At 44.0% G+C, this 12,723-nt stretch overlaps 2 protein-coding genes across 3 annotated transcripts in view; both read right to left on the reverse strand.

Moving 5' to 3' along the window:
• Positions 1-424: 424 nt before the first annotated feature.
• On the reverse strand, positions 425-1,222 carry ARL4A (ADP ribosylation factor like GTPase 4A). The gene has a single exon (XM_056857505.1). It carries the CDS (start codon positions 1,193-1,195, stop codon positions 593-595), a length of 603 nt encoding a protein of 200 aa, XP_056713483.1. The 5' UTR covers positions 1,196-1,222; the 3' UTR covers positions 425-592.
• Positions 1,223-12,119: 10,897 nt separating this feature from the next.
• Positions 12,120-12,723, reverse strand: part of SCIN (scinderin) — a 57,112-nt gene continuing 56,508 nt past the window's right edge. For both annotated transcript variants that reach the window (XM_056856999.1, XM_056856998.1), the window contains exon 16: positions 12,120-12,351. In XM_056856999.1, the coding sequence (XP_056712977.1) occupies positions 12,218-12,351 (134 nt within the window). In that variant the 3' untranslated portion in view covers positions 12,120-12,217. The remainder of the gene's footprint in view (positions 12,352-12,723) is intronic.

The raw sequence follows: 12,723 nt of genomic DNA on the forward strand, positions 1-12,723 counted from the left end.
CCACAATATCGATAGTTCAAATCATCAGAGTGCAAAGTGATATTTTAAGAGGACCAGTTTAAACGCATACCATACAGCCATCCTTTCATTAAAGAATCCTCCACATCCACAGCCTCTGTAAATAATGGTTTCCTAGCTCCGTGTTATGTTAAGGGGTACTATTTTAAAGCTGCATATCCTCATCTATTACACTCCATTTATACAAGCAGTAGTTTGAAAACACCTATATGCCTTAAATGCAATTTCCTTGCAAAGGCACTCTCAAACATATGACTACACCACCAAGCAGAACACTCTTCATCGTTTTATTTGGCTATTAAGATATCCAGGTCACATTTACCCAACCCATCCGGTTTCCTGATCGTTTTGTACTATGTAACAAGGGAGTTTTTGTTTTCATTTCTTAAAAAAAAAAAAAAAAAGCAGTAGTGCTGAAGAACTCGTGGGGGAACCAGCGGCCTGTGCCTGCAAAGCTTCCCGCCAGGCTGACTGTTCATCAGTGAGGCTGTCCAGGATCCAGACAAGCAGGCCAGGCGCTGGAAACTGTTTCAGTGAAATGCTGACAAGGAGCTACCCTGGCCGCCCCAGCGGCTCATCTCTTCCTCTTCTGCTGCCTCAGCATCTTCCTCCGCTTAATTATCATGTCATGCAGTTTCTCCAGTCCTTCTTTGAGCCCGTCCCCGATGATGGCACAGGTGGGCTGCAGGTGCCAGGGCGTGGAAGCGCTCAGCTCGCCGGTGGCCAGCATCTTCTCCACCTCCGGCAGCGACAGCGAGTGCCGCAAGTCCTGCTTGTTGGCCACGATGAGCACGGGCACCCCTTGGTTCTCCGAGATCCGCGTGATTTTGTGCAGCTCCGTCTTGGCCTCCTCCATCCGCTCCACGTCCACCGAGTCCACCACGAAGACGATGCCGTCCGTGCAGCGCGTGTAGGACTTCCAGAGCGGCCGCAGCTTCTCCTGGCCCCCGACGTCCCAGAAGTGGAAAGTGACCGTCTTGCCGCTGCCCAGCGCCACCTTGATCTTCTCCGTGTTGAAGCCCTTGGTGGGGACGGTGTTGACGAACTCGTTGAACTGCAGCCGGTAGAGGACCGTGGTCTTGCCGGCGCAGTCCAGCCCCAGGATCACGATGTGGAAGCACTGGAAGGCGGGCAGGCTCGACAGGATCGGCGTCTGCTCCGACAGCCCATTCCCCATCGCAGGGGAGGGGGCCAGCGGCGAGCAGGGGGCCCCAGACGCCCGCCCGCTCGCTGCGGCAGCTGGCCTCACGCCACGAGTCACGCTCCCTTCCTGGCGACGAGACAAGCGCGGGGGGCAGGGGACGTGGCCGGCGGGCGGGGGAGAGGGAGAGCCTCGCCGAAAAAGCGCCGCCGCTGCCGCCCTTCCTTCACCGCTCCCCAACCCCCGGAAAACGCCGCAGCCCGAAGCGCCACAGCCTCTGGCCCGGCCGCGCCTCCTTCCTCTCCACCTAACCCCGCGCTCCTCCCGCCCCTTTCACGCCGCGGCGCCTCTCATTGGGCGGCCGGAGCTGCGGTGGGCGGGGCGCCGGCGGGCCAAGGGGAAACACAGCGAGGGGAGGGCGGGCCCAAGCGGAGCCGTCCCCTTCCCTCATTGGCCCTGAAAACCGCCGCTCGACGGCCAGCCGGCTGCGTAGGCCCCTTCGCCGTGGGTCACCGCGGAGGGGCGGGAAAGCAGGAGGAAGGGGAAACCTGCTCTAGTCTGACCCCCTCTCTCTCTCTCCCCCCCCCATGCAGAACCTGTTCCTTTTAAGCCGCAAAGGATGTCGGTTCTTCCCATTCGGCGAGATCTCGCCCTCCCCCCACGGATCCAGCCCCGTTTCTGTCAGGACACAACCAGAAGGCTGGCGGTCTCCGTCCAGCGCCCCCTAGTGCCTAATTTCAAGGCAACACGTAGCCCATTGGCGGTTTCTGTACCCCTCTTCCACGGCTCCCTGCCACTCCACCCACCTGTAGCCGTGGGAACAGTCCCCTTTTTAACCCTCGTTTCCTCCCCAAAAGTCCTTTCCACTAGGGAAGAGAGGAAACTCGCAGCAGCTACCAAACGACTCCACTGAAGGAAAAAAGAACCGATCTGAGTTATAACGTTTCGACGGGTATAACGCTCGTGACGCCTTCACGTGAGGGCGGGACGTCGCGATAACAGGAAAGCCTTCCTATTGGCGCACTCGTTTCCTAGCAACCCAATTCAAATGTCGCCCCTCACGGGCCCTGGGGCTCCGAGGCCGCCGTTGAGCAACCGCCCCGCTCCTCCCTCACGAGGCCGCCACGTGGCTCAGTAGCCACGCCTACCCGGCCGCTCCGCAGCGCCGGCTCCTCCTGGGCGCGCTCTCGCCAGGCCGTCACGTGGTTGGCAGTTTGCCAGGCTGTCGGTCATTCAGTGAGGCTGAAACCTTTGGTTTGACCACGCCTCCTTTGGAGCAACGGCTGCTTCCCTTTGCCCTTCTGCTTCTGTGGGCGGGAAAACTGAGAGAGCATGATGGGAAATCATGAGATGGTCAATCCAAAGAGGCAATATTCAATAAGGGAATGTTCCCCATCCTTGGCAACGCTCCCCCTGTTGAGTTTCCTCCTGTGGATCTATTTCATTTATACAATCCGTGCATCTTTTGTATATGTTCTGTTTTTATTATAAAATAAAAAATATACATTAAAATTATTTTTTTTTTAATTTAGTCAATTTTTTCCTGTGTTTCGGTTATAAATGATACCCCAGGTGGCTTATTTCAAGAATAAGACAAAAAGAAGCAAGATATTTAAAACTAGCAAAAAAAGAAAAAAAAGGGGGGGAGAAGATGGGAAACAGCAGCCAGCTATGGATGCCAACCTCCAGGTAGTTAGCACAGGATTATAGTACATAAATGCACATAAACAGGTAGTAAATAACAAGTGTATTTACTTGACTGTTCATCTTGCAGCATCTGTTTTGAGAAAAGACTAAGATAATTACTTCAAAGGACTTACCAGATGGAATTCAAATGAGCTGTGGAAATTTTGTACATCCACTGTTGTACTGAATGTATGTGTTGGTGGTGGTTTCATTACCACATACTGTAAAGTGTACATGTAGCTATAATATATTGGCATTGTCAGCAGCATTGCTCCTGTACTGGTTTTCTCCTCCTCCTGATAATAGTACAGAGGTGTCTTTTTTCTCCTTCACCACCTGGAGGTTGGCAACTCTAGGGATGGGGCCAGTCTCAGCTATTTAACTGACAAGGGTACCAGAGCTGTGGTGGGAAGAGTCCAAGCCTGCTCCTTGAAAGGGTGCTTGCCACTAAGAGTAGCAGCAGATGACCAGGAAAGGGTTACGGGGACCCATGGAGCAGTTTTCAAGAGCAGAAAGGAGGGCCTGGTGGGAGGTAACATGGAGAAATACAAAACTGAGGACTCCTTAGGGAGCTAATGTCAGTCCTGTGGATATAAGGACACAAGTCTTGGGACTGTGAGGAGGTCAGCTCCCTGACCCCAAAGGGGATTCTTGAGTGCCCAGCAGCAGCCGGTTACATGCCAAAGACTTGGGATGAGCATTCTCAGGCTGCTGGAGGGAGAGGACACTATATGAGGTTACGCAACTCCTTTCACTCAACTGAATTAACAAAATATATATATATTTTAAATTGAACAAAACTAAAAGTTGAGTGAGTGGTCAAGGGGAGTTTTTAATTCTATTTATTTGTGCCCTGTCTTTCTCCTCAATGTGGACCTTTTCATCCGCACAACAACTCTGTGAGATAGGTTAGGCTGAGAGCATGTGATTGGCCCAAGTTCACCCAGCAAGTTTCCACGGCACAAACAGGGATTCGAACCGTGGTCTGGCAGACACTAGTCTGACCCAACAACCCTGTGAGGTAGGGTAGGCCGAGAGAGTGTGACTGGCCCAAGGTCACCCAGCAGGCTTCCATGGCACGAGTAGGGATTCGAACCAGAGTCTTGCAGACACTAGTCTGACACTCTTAGCCACTATACCCCGATAACACTAGAGGTATCAGCCAGTCAGTACAGCCTCCAGCCGGTTTCTGCTGCAAAGTGGTAGAACTGATTTTCCTAATCCCAGTCCTCGAGAAGAGATTACTTGTGGGATCAAAACATGGTAACTGGGCTTCCACAGTAGCTCTACTACTTGGTTTATGCATGTTTGGATGTACCTCACAACTTCATGTAGAGCCATGCCTCTTATCGATAACATTTAAAATAACAATAATAGGAGCAGAAGTTGGCTTGTTACCAGAAATAATCAGTTGATGTTCTTCAGAATGCAAAGTTCTTTAAAAGTGTGAAATGACTTTCAGACTGTCATAAAAGAACACTATGAATATAAATGTTTAATTTGTGATTTAATCAATTTAAAGTAAAATATTTCTTAGAATTAATTTATTTGGATTTTAGGCTTTTTAAAAGTATTTTATGCCTGGTCTGCAAGGTTTTACAGAGGATTACAAAAACTACATTTGATATAATATGAACAAAGCAGATTTTCATCATCTGCACAAGGTCTGTTGAATCCTGTGATCCTTCCCATATTTCCTAAATTGTTTTGTTTTGATTTTGGAAGTATTGCTGGTAGAAATCTAATATATTCTTCAGAAAGAACAAAACGTATGAGTGCAAGAAGATGGAAGAGCTTAATATTATGGTTAAAAGGATTTTCTCTTGATGGGATTAACTATTTAACATTGCAATCCAATCCACAGTTTAAACCAACTAGCTGCTGATAGGATTGCTCCCAAATCTCTCTGAATGGCAGGGCCTAGAGGTCGGTCTTCCAGTGTAATGAATCTATAGTGGCATACTGCCTCATGTTCAGAATACTTTTGCTCACCGCACTAACAGGCATTCAAAGAATCAGGTGGTAGGTCATGTGAAAGACCTCTACCAGGGACCCTGGATAGGAATGCCCAAAATGAATATAGAAATCCAGAGTTTTGTTAAGCTGTCTGTATGCTGTTTTATCATGTGCCTTTAGTCCTTTCTTTTGTGTGTGTGTGGTGACGCAGTATAAGGCAACTTCATGTGTTCAAAGGCCATACGAAAGCCAGCAGAGTAAATTATATGGATTGTATTTGCTTCAATGATAAGCAAGGGATACATTCCTTCTGAGTTAGTAAGAAGGCCTCAGCAACAGCATGTAGTTGCTTCTGCGGACGGTGTCTTGAGAGCAGTTGATATGCTGTCTATCAAACATGCCTGCAACCCCAAGGATTATTCTGATCTACCATCTGTGATTATTCATTGGCTTTCCTGGGCAATAGGAATGTATTCCTTATTTAAACTGCTTTGAGCATCGCATCGAGAGATCTTTCTTATGGCACTTCTGTTCTTGGTTACTGTGGACAACAGTAACCTTCCCAATATTCAGGCCCATACCTTCTGGTTTAACAATAAATTTAGCTTTCTGTCTAGTTCCTGTCACCTAGAAAGTTTATATGTGTGCTGTCATTTCACATTCATCAGCCAAGCTAACAATGCAGTCCTAAACAGACTTTTCTAAGCCCATCAACTTCAATGTACTTAGAAGGATATAACCTCTCCTGAAGATTGCACTGCAGATGTCTTAATGCGATATTTTATCTAGCCTGTAAAGATGTAAGATTTTGGTTAATCCCTAAATTCAGTATATGTTACACATAATTTGAGGTTGCCAACTCCTGCTTGGGAAATGCCTGGAGATTTGGGCGTGGGCTCTGAAGAGGGTGGGGTTTGGAAAGAAGAGACTTCTGTAGGGTATAATGCCACAGAGTCAACCCTCCAAAGCAGCCCTTTTCCTCCAGGGGAACTGATCTCTGTCATCTGAAGAGCAGTTGTAATCCTGGGAGATCTCCAGCTGCCAACTGGAGGTTGGCAGCCCTATATATTACACAATCCACATGCTTTCTGTCAACTTGTGTCTGCTTTATGGTCCTGTAAAATAGCTAGGTCCTGACCTCTGTGGCCCAGGATAGCCTGATCTCATCAGAAGCTAAGCAGAGTCAGCCCTGGTTAGTACTTGGATAGGATGTTGGGAAGTTGAGGGCTGCTACGCAGAGCTAGGCAATGTCAAGCCACTGTTTGATTGCCTTCCTCCAGGGGAAGGAAGCCTCTGTTTGATTGCCTTCAAAACCCTACAGTTGCCATAAGTCAGCTGTAATTTGGTGACACTTTCCACTACCAAGACAGCTGTAGAGAACAGAGGGATCACACCATCCTTGCATTCTCACATAAAGAGGCTGAGGAGCAGGGAGCCTATTCTTCCTATTGTTTCTGCTAATTGATAAGGAAATTGCTAAACTATAGCCAAAAGAACAATACTTTTGTGTTATATTTTTCACATCAAATGTAGAGGGACATAGTGATATATAGAGATGACTTATACATATTTAAATTTTTAAAAATACTGTTCTGTTTATGGATGATGATGTTTTGAGTCCCAAAAGTAACCTCTGGCAGGCAAACAGGGTTCAGGGCAATTAAACTCCATAGCAACAAGTCTCTTCAATGTCTCTAATTACTATACAAACCACTGGTAATTAGGGGGTAGTTGAAATAATCACACCATCAACTGGCTAAAATTCAGTCAAATAAAACAGAAGTCCAAGACAACATTTATTTCAACAGTAGACTTTAAGGTGCCAGTGGACTTTTCTTTTTGGTTGCAGACAAACACCAATTGATCACTCATTATTCAGTTCTTAAAAGCAGGAAGCCAGATGAAGGCTGAGCAGCAGACACACAGTTACAAAGGATAAAGAGGACAGGAGGGTTGTGTAAAGTGTAATGATCAGACTTTTGGAAAGGTGGTATTAAAGCTTATTATTGTGGCTGATTACAGGCTACTTGTAGAGTTGTGGCCACTATTACTTTGGAGATTATTAATAGCTTATTCCAGGATTGTCCAGTTATTATAAATGCAATCCCTTCTCCCCAGGACCATGTCTGTAGTCTGTAAGAATGTAGCAAGAAAAGAGTGAAGTGCACACAAAAAGGAAGTGAAGGACGGAAAAGGCTGATTAGAGTAACAAAAACATTATGAGCTGTCGTCTTTTCCTGCCACCTGCCTAAATATTGTACCAGTATTTTCCAGACACTGGAAGACTAGATACTGCACTTGTCTCTTTGTAGTTTATGGAAAAATTCCAAATGGCTTCAGAGGCCAGACTGAAACTGTTGACTGGCTAGCCCACAAATGATTTATCATACCAAACTCCATTTTTTTCATTCATATATATATTTGGGGAGGGGAGGGAGGCAGTGCCTGCAAGCCCGCCTCCTTCATTTTGGGTACTCCCTTAAGGGGTCTTGGGGTGGAGCCATTCAGGGCATGCCCAGCTTGGGGGCTGCCAGCGTATGCTCCATGGTTTCCTTCTCCCCGCAGCCAGTGCGCTGGGGGGAATGGAACTGTCAAGGTTCCCCCCCAGCAGGTAGGCTGGTGGGGGGATGGGACTATATTGGGTTGTAGATGGGTCGCCCAATGTTGGATCCATCCACATGCTGCTCCAATGTTCCTGCAACTGTATTCAATAAAGTTGTGGCCTATTTCCCCCCAATCTGGTGTATGTGTGGTCCTTCCCCATAGACTCACTGTCCACACTGCCCCTGGGCCCACAATCTATGAAACAAGCTGATTTTCTACTGACTTTCTCACTTATGCTCCAGTAACCAACATACTGCCTCTTCCTTTTCTGAATCAAGCCTGAACATCTGGCCTCTCTCTTTCCATATATGGTACAGGTCTTTGTTGTAAGATTTTGACTGCACTGTGCTCACATGAGAAAATAATGCAATGGTCTGATACTGCTGCAGTCTTTGACGTCTCCTTTTTTTGGAATATAGATTCAGCGTTTTCCAAAGTCTGGGCCATTGTTTTGTTTTCCAAGTTGCACTCGTGTAAATCCATTCATGCCAGTGGGCTTAGAAGAGTATTAACTGTTTAGGATTGTACTGTTGGGCAACTTTAGTGTTTGGAGGAAACATAATGTGTATACATATGAAAATCTGTTTAAATAAAATAAAATCTACCTTTATAGAGATGTTTAATGGACAATCCAATTCTTACAAATAGCAACTTGTTGGAAAATTAAATGACTGAAGTTTTTGGGCAAGAGACTTACAGTTCGATCCTAAACAGAGTTACATCCTTCTAAGCCTATTGCATACTGTTAACTATATTGGCATTATAAAGCAATTAGTAAAAAATAAGAAACCTCCTGTTTCTAGAACACACAAAATCTTGCTGGATTTCTATTGTAAATCTGAACAAATAAAGAGTAGTTGGAGGGCAGGATGTTGGAATTCCCATACATTACATGTGGTCTTTTTCTCTGTATTCTAACATAGGAGAAATTGTTTCAAGTAGATGCCAGAATGGTATACTACACCAAACATGTTATGTGAACAAAAGGTACACCATTGTGATGGAAGTGCCATATTTGGTAGACCAGTCGGGTAGCAACACAGTTATAATATAAAGATGAAAAGATAACTGGAACAGTACTTTAGCTAGGGCTTTCACTAGCTCTAATAATACATCTATCGATTATTATGTTAATTTTATTCATGATTACTTCTTCCAAACTCAACTGAATACATGGGACAAAAGGAAAACAGTAACAATTGAAAAATCTGTTCAGAATTGGTATTTATTAATTATTGGCAGAATAAGGCATATATCTACACGTGTCCAGCAAATTCATTGTTTAAAAAACTATTAGATCACTGTGAAACCTTTACAGTCATGATCATTTATTGTCACTTTAGTGAAACATATTTCTTTGATTTTTTTAAACCACCAAAACCAATACAACGTGTATATAAAAGCCCTACGTAGCACAAAGGCACATGGATCCAACAAGATGGAAGCAAGCTTCCACATGTGGTTTCCTTGCTGGATCATGAACAATGCGTGTAGATCAAGTCTGAATGCATTTGGATACATATCCAGGTATCAAAATAACAATGAATGTCCATTTTGCACCTCATTTGCCCTGTAGGATATGGAATGCACATCGCCATCCATTTTCACAAGCCACTTAATGGGGGACTTTTGACAGAAATGGCAAGCTAATTTAGCAATTTTCCAGAAAAACTGAACAACTTTTTGTTGTTACATGCTCAGGAAAGAGTGGAGAAAGCAGAGCAGAGTTGTGAGGGCCCAAAGAAAACTCCAGAAAATTCTATATTTTTTAAAAAAAAATCCAGTGGGAAATTTAGGGGAACACTGAAAAAATTCCTTTTAAAAATTTGTAATGAGTGGAATGTTTTGAGACTAGGGTTTACTCACTCAAAATGTATAGCATGAAAAAAAATCTGTAAAACAAGCTTGTTTTTAGCTATAGCTTGTTTTTAACGATAATTCCTGTGTATGCTGTAGACCCATCTGCCATGTTTTCAAGGATAGATTTATTATTTAAAATTGATAAGTTTGGTAACAATTAAATGCTATAATGTGCTTGGTATTACATTGTTAAAGAGTCTAGTGTTATAAAGATTAACTTGATATTCAAAAAAAGTGTGTTATTCGAATTGAAACACTCATACAGCCTATTGTGGCTGTATGAGAGTGTTTCAGTTCGAATAACACACTTTTTTGTTTACTATAAAGTTTGTTCTCTAACTTCAGGGTTTTTCTGCCTCTCAGATTGGAAAAAATTAAGATACGTGTGCTTTGACAACATAGAGTGTAGCAGTTTGCAGTTTTCTCTTTCAGGTGCTGAATATATTTGCAGTTTTGTTTATAAGAACAAACAGCGCAATCCTAAGCAGACTTACCCAGAAGAGTTTAACTCTGTAGGATTGCACTGCAAGGCATCATTACTTTAAAATTACATACACATGCCAATTAGTACAATTTTATACGCTAAGTTATATATGATGCATTGTATTTCGTTAAAACAATGAAATATGTTTAGGTTTCATCGGTTCTTGTAGGCTATCCGGGCTGTGTGACCACGGTCACACAGCCCGGATAGCCTACAAGAACCGATGAACTCTGACCGTGAAAGCCTTCGACAATATTATGTTTAGGTTTGATAGTTAAAGTAAGTGTTAAGTGTATATTTATTTTTCTCCACATTTACATTTGGGGGGAGAGAAACAGACTATTTTTTCACATTGCTTCGAACCATCTGAAATTTTTAAATCTCTAGGGCAGAGAAAATGAGCAAAGCACTACAGTACTTGTTTGAACAATGAGTCATCCCTGGCTATCTACTGCTGCTAAACAAGACTGGCTGCTGCCCTGGAGCAATTTTTTTAAAATTCTGTTTGAGTATTCAGATCTGTCCTGTGTCATAGCTCTAGGAGAATTTGCTTGACTCATCTTCAGATACCAGTTCAGCAGGTATCTTTTATTTCTCCCCTCTGCTTTGTCTACCAGGTTAATTATGAACTTTGGTGACATGACCACATTTATACCATGTTTTGATCTAGATTTTGCATACTGAGGTGGTAAAGAGTAGAGCAGCTGATCTATTGTGATATTTCCATCTCACCTTTCTCTTCTGAAGAAAAAGAGCAGGCAACAAATACAAACTGGTGAAAGCAGGCCAATGGAAGGGGCCTTACTGTCTCTTCCTCCCTTACTTTCAATCAGAGTGACTGGCCACTGATGCAGTCTGACACAAAATGTGAGCTGGGTTGGGGGTTTCCCCAATTCAACTCACATCTCACATCTGATCTAGACCCACCTTCAAAATAGCTGGAGGGGGATCGGCTGTGCAGCACAGCATGGCAGGGGCCAGCTGTTTGCCCTGCTGCTGGTTCCTATGTCTACCCAAAGTGTCCCTCCGCCGCCACTTTTTTTCCGTCAAAAGCAGCACGGAACAGAAAGGAGGAAGGCTAAAGACCTTTCTGCCACCACACCGTGCTCCATAGCCGATTTTGCCCCCCACATACACGATTTTGAAGGTGAGTCCAGGTCAGACGTAATGAGGCGGCTTTGGGAAGGCCTCAACTCCCATTTCATGTATAGTGAAATGACACCCAGAGAGTGGAGGCTCATAGGTGATGCCATATTGGGGTCCCTACAAACCTAATGAAAACTATGAGACATCAGTCCAAAGTAGTAATATGGCATTTGTGGCACAGGAAAAAAAGATACATATGTGTGCAAAGACCACAAATTTTGGCACATAAAGGAGAGGTGGGATGTTTTCAGCAACAGAAGCACAGCACTTCATTCTGAAGAGTGGTGAAAAGGTTAAGATAATGGAGAAACATACAATGGATGGTTTATCGAGGCCTGTTTCAGTTGTTTAGGTACCTTGGGACTGCACTGCATCATCTTTCAGGTCTACACCCACCACTCATAATTCTGCCTCAAATTTTTCCCCAGCTTCCGTTATCCTTGGATTCACATGAGAGGCCTAAATAGCCTTCTGCTTATTTCGTCCCCTGGTCATTCTGCTGGAGCTGTGGATATTTGTTTCTACCTGGAGATCTGGCACCAGGGAATTGATTTCTCTCTTCACTGGGGGCAGCCAGTATTTTAGACAAGATACACCACCTAACACAATTTGCTGCATCTAAACAAAGAAGCATTTCAATATCTTTCACTTGTTTCTTGCTGGCCCAAGGCTCCATTTCCAATATACCATGATTACAATGAAGTTAAAATGAAGTATTTCTACATCTCTCCATCAAAAGAAGGGACCGGAAGGTTAACCAACAATGATTCACGGTACACAGTAGCTGGAAAGCTGAAATGTGGTATACATGTAATAGACTGTGGTGTTTTTACATCACTCTTCCCAGTAAAGGCCAGTACACAAGCTACAGGTGAAAATTCCATTGTTTCTTCTCAAACATGGATTTGGAGAAGGTGGGATCTACAGGAGCAGTAAGAAGCACAGGACTTCTCCCTTCATGCACTTGAATAATCAGTAACTTTACAATCAAAAAATCATAGAGTTGGAAGGGGCCATACAGGCCATCTAGTCCAACCCCTTGCTTAATGCAGAATCAGCCTAGAGCATCCCTGACAAGTGACAACTTTGAGGAAGGGGGATTCCCAATAGAATTTAGGAACAAGTATCTATGCTTATAGAATGCAAGTTCTGTTTAGTAATATTTGTGTGTTTGTGTAGAGGGAAAGATTTTACACGTGCACACAGTGGAATTTGGACCACAACAATGGCATCAACACTGATATATAAGCACATGCTGAAAACTGCGGGAGAACTGTTGTGCTTTGATAACCTCTTCTGTGACTGCTGCCATCTTTGGCTGTTCAGTTTTTCCATCTGTTGGAATCCCAGGCCAAGAACCAGCCTGTGAATGTTGGTGGTTCGTATCCTTGTTTCACTATTACAATTGGAGTGCCTTTATCTCGTCCAGAAGGATCGGTGTCAATGTAACGTTTGGCTAAAACAAATTAATATGCAAGGTATTCATTTGCATCATAGACAAGCATTAAGAACTTTCATGTCATTTCAGTCAGAAATCCCTAACCCCACATCTTCTTTCTCTTCTTTGTAACCCCATCTCCTGTTTACACAGCCCTATCTCTTCATCCACAAAGCACTATCCTGTGACACGTTTCTTGGTCATATTAAAGCATGTCAATTTTGGAAATTGGTTTTTATAGAGGATAATTAACATTTTAACAACTGTGCATTGACGAACTTTTTGATTTAAAATGTTATCTTTCAGCTGTACAATTTCAGCTACAGTCATACCAGTGATTATATAAAGATAGTCACCTGATCACAGTTAAGGATAATTTTTCTAGGACAT

Source organism: Euleptes europaea, chromosome 11, assembly GCF_029931775.1.
Source record: "Euleptes europaea isolate rEulEur1 chromosome 11, rEulEur1.hap1, whole genome shotgun sequence".
NCBI lineage: Eukaryota > Metazoa > Chordata > Lepidosauria > Squamata > Sphaerodactylidae > Euleptes > Euleptes europaea.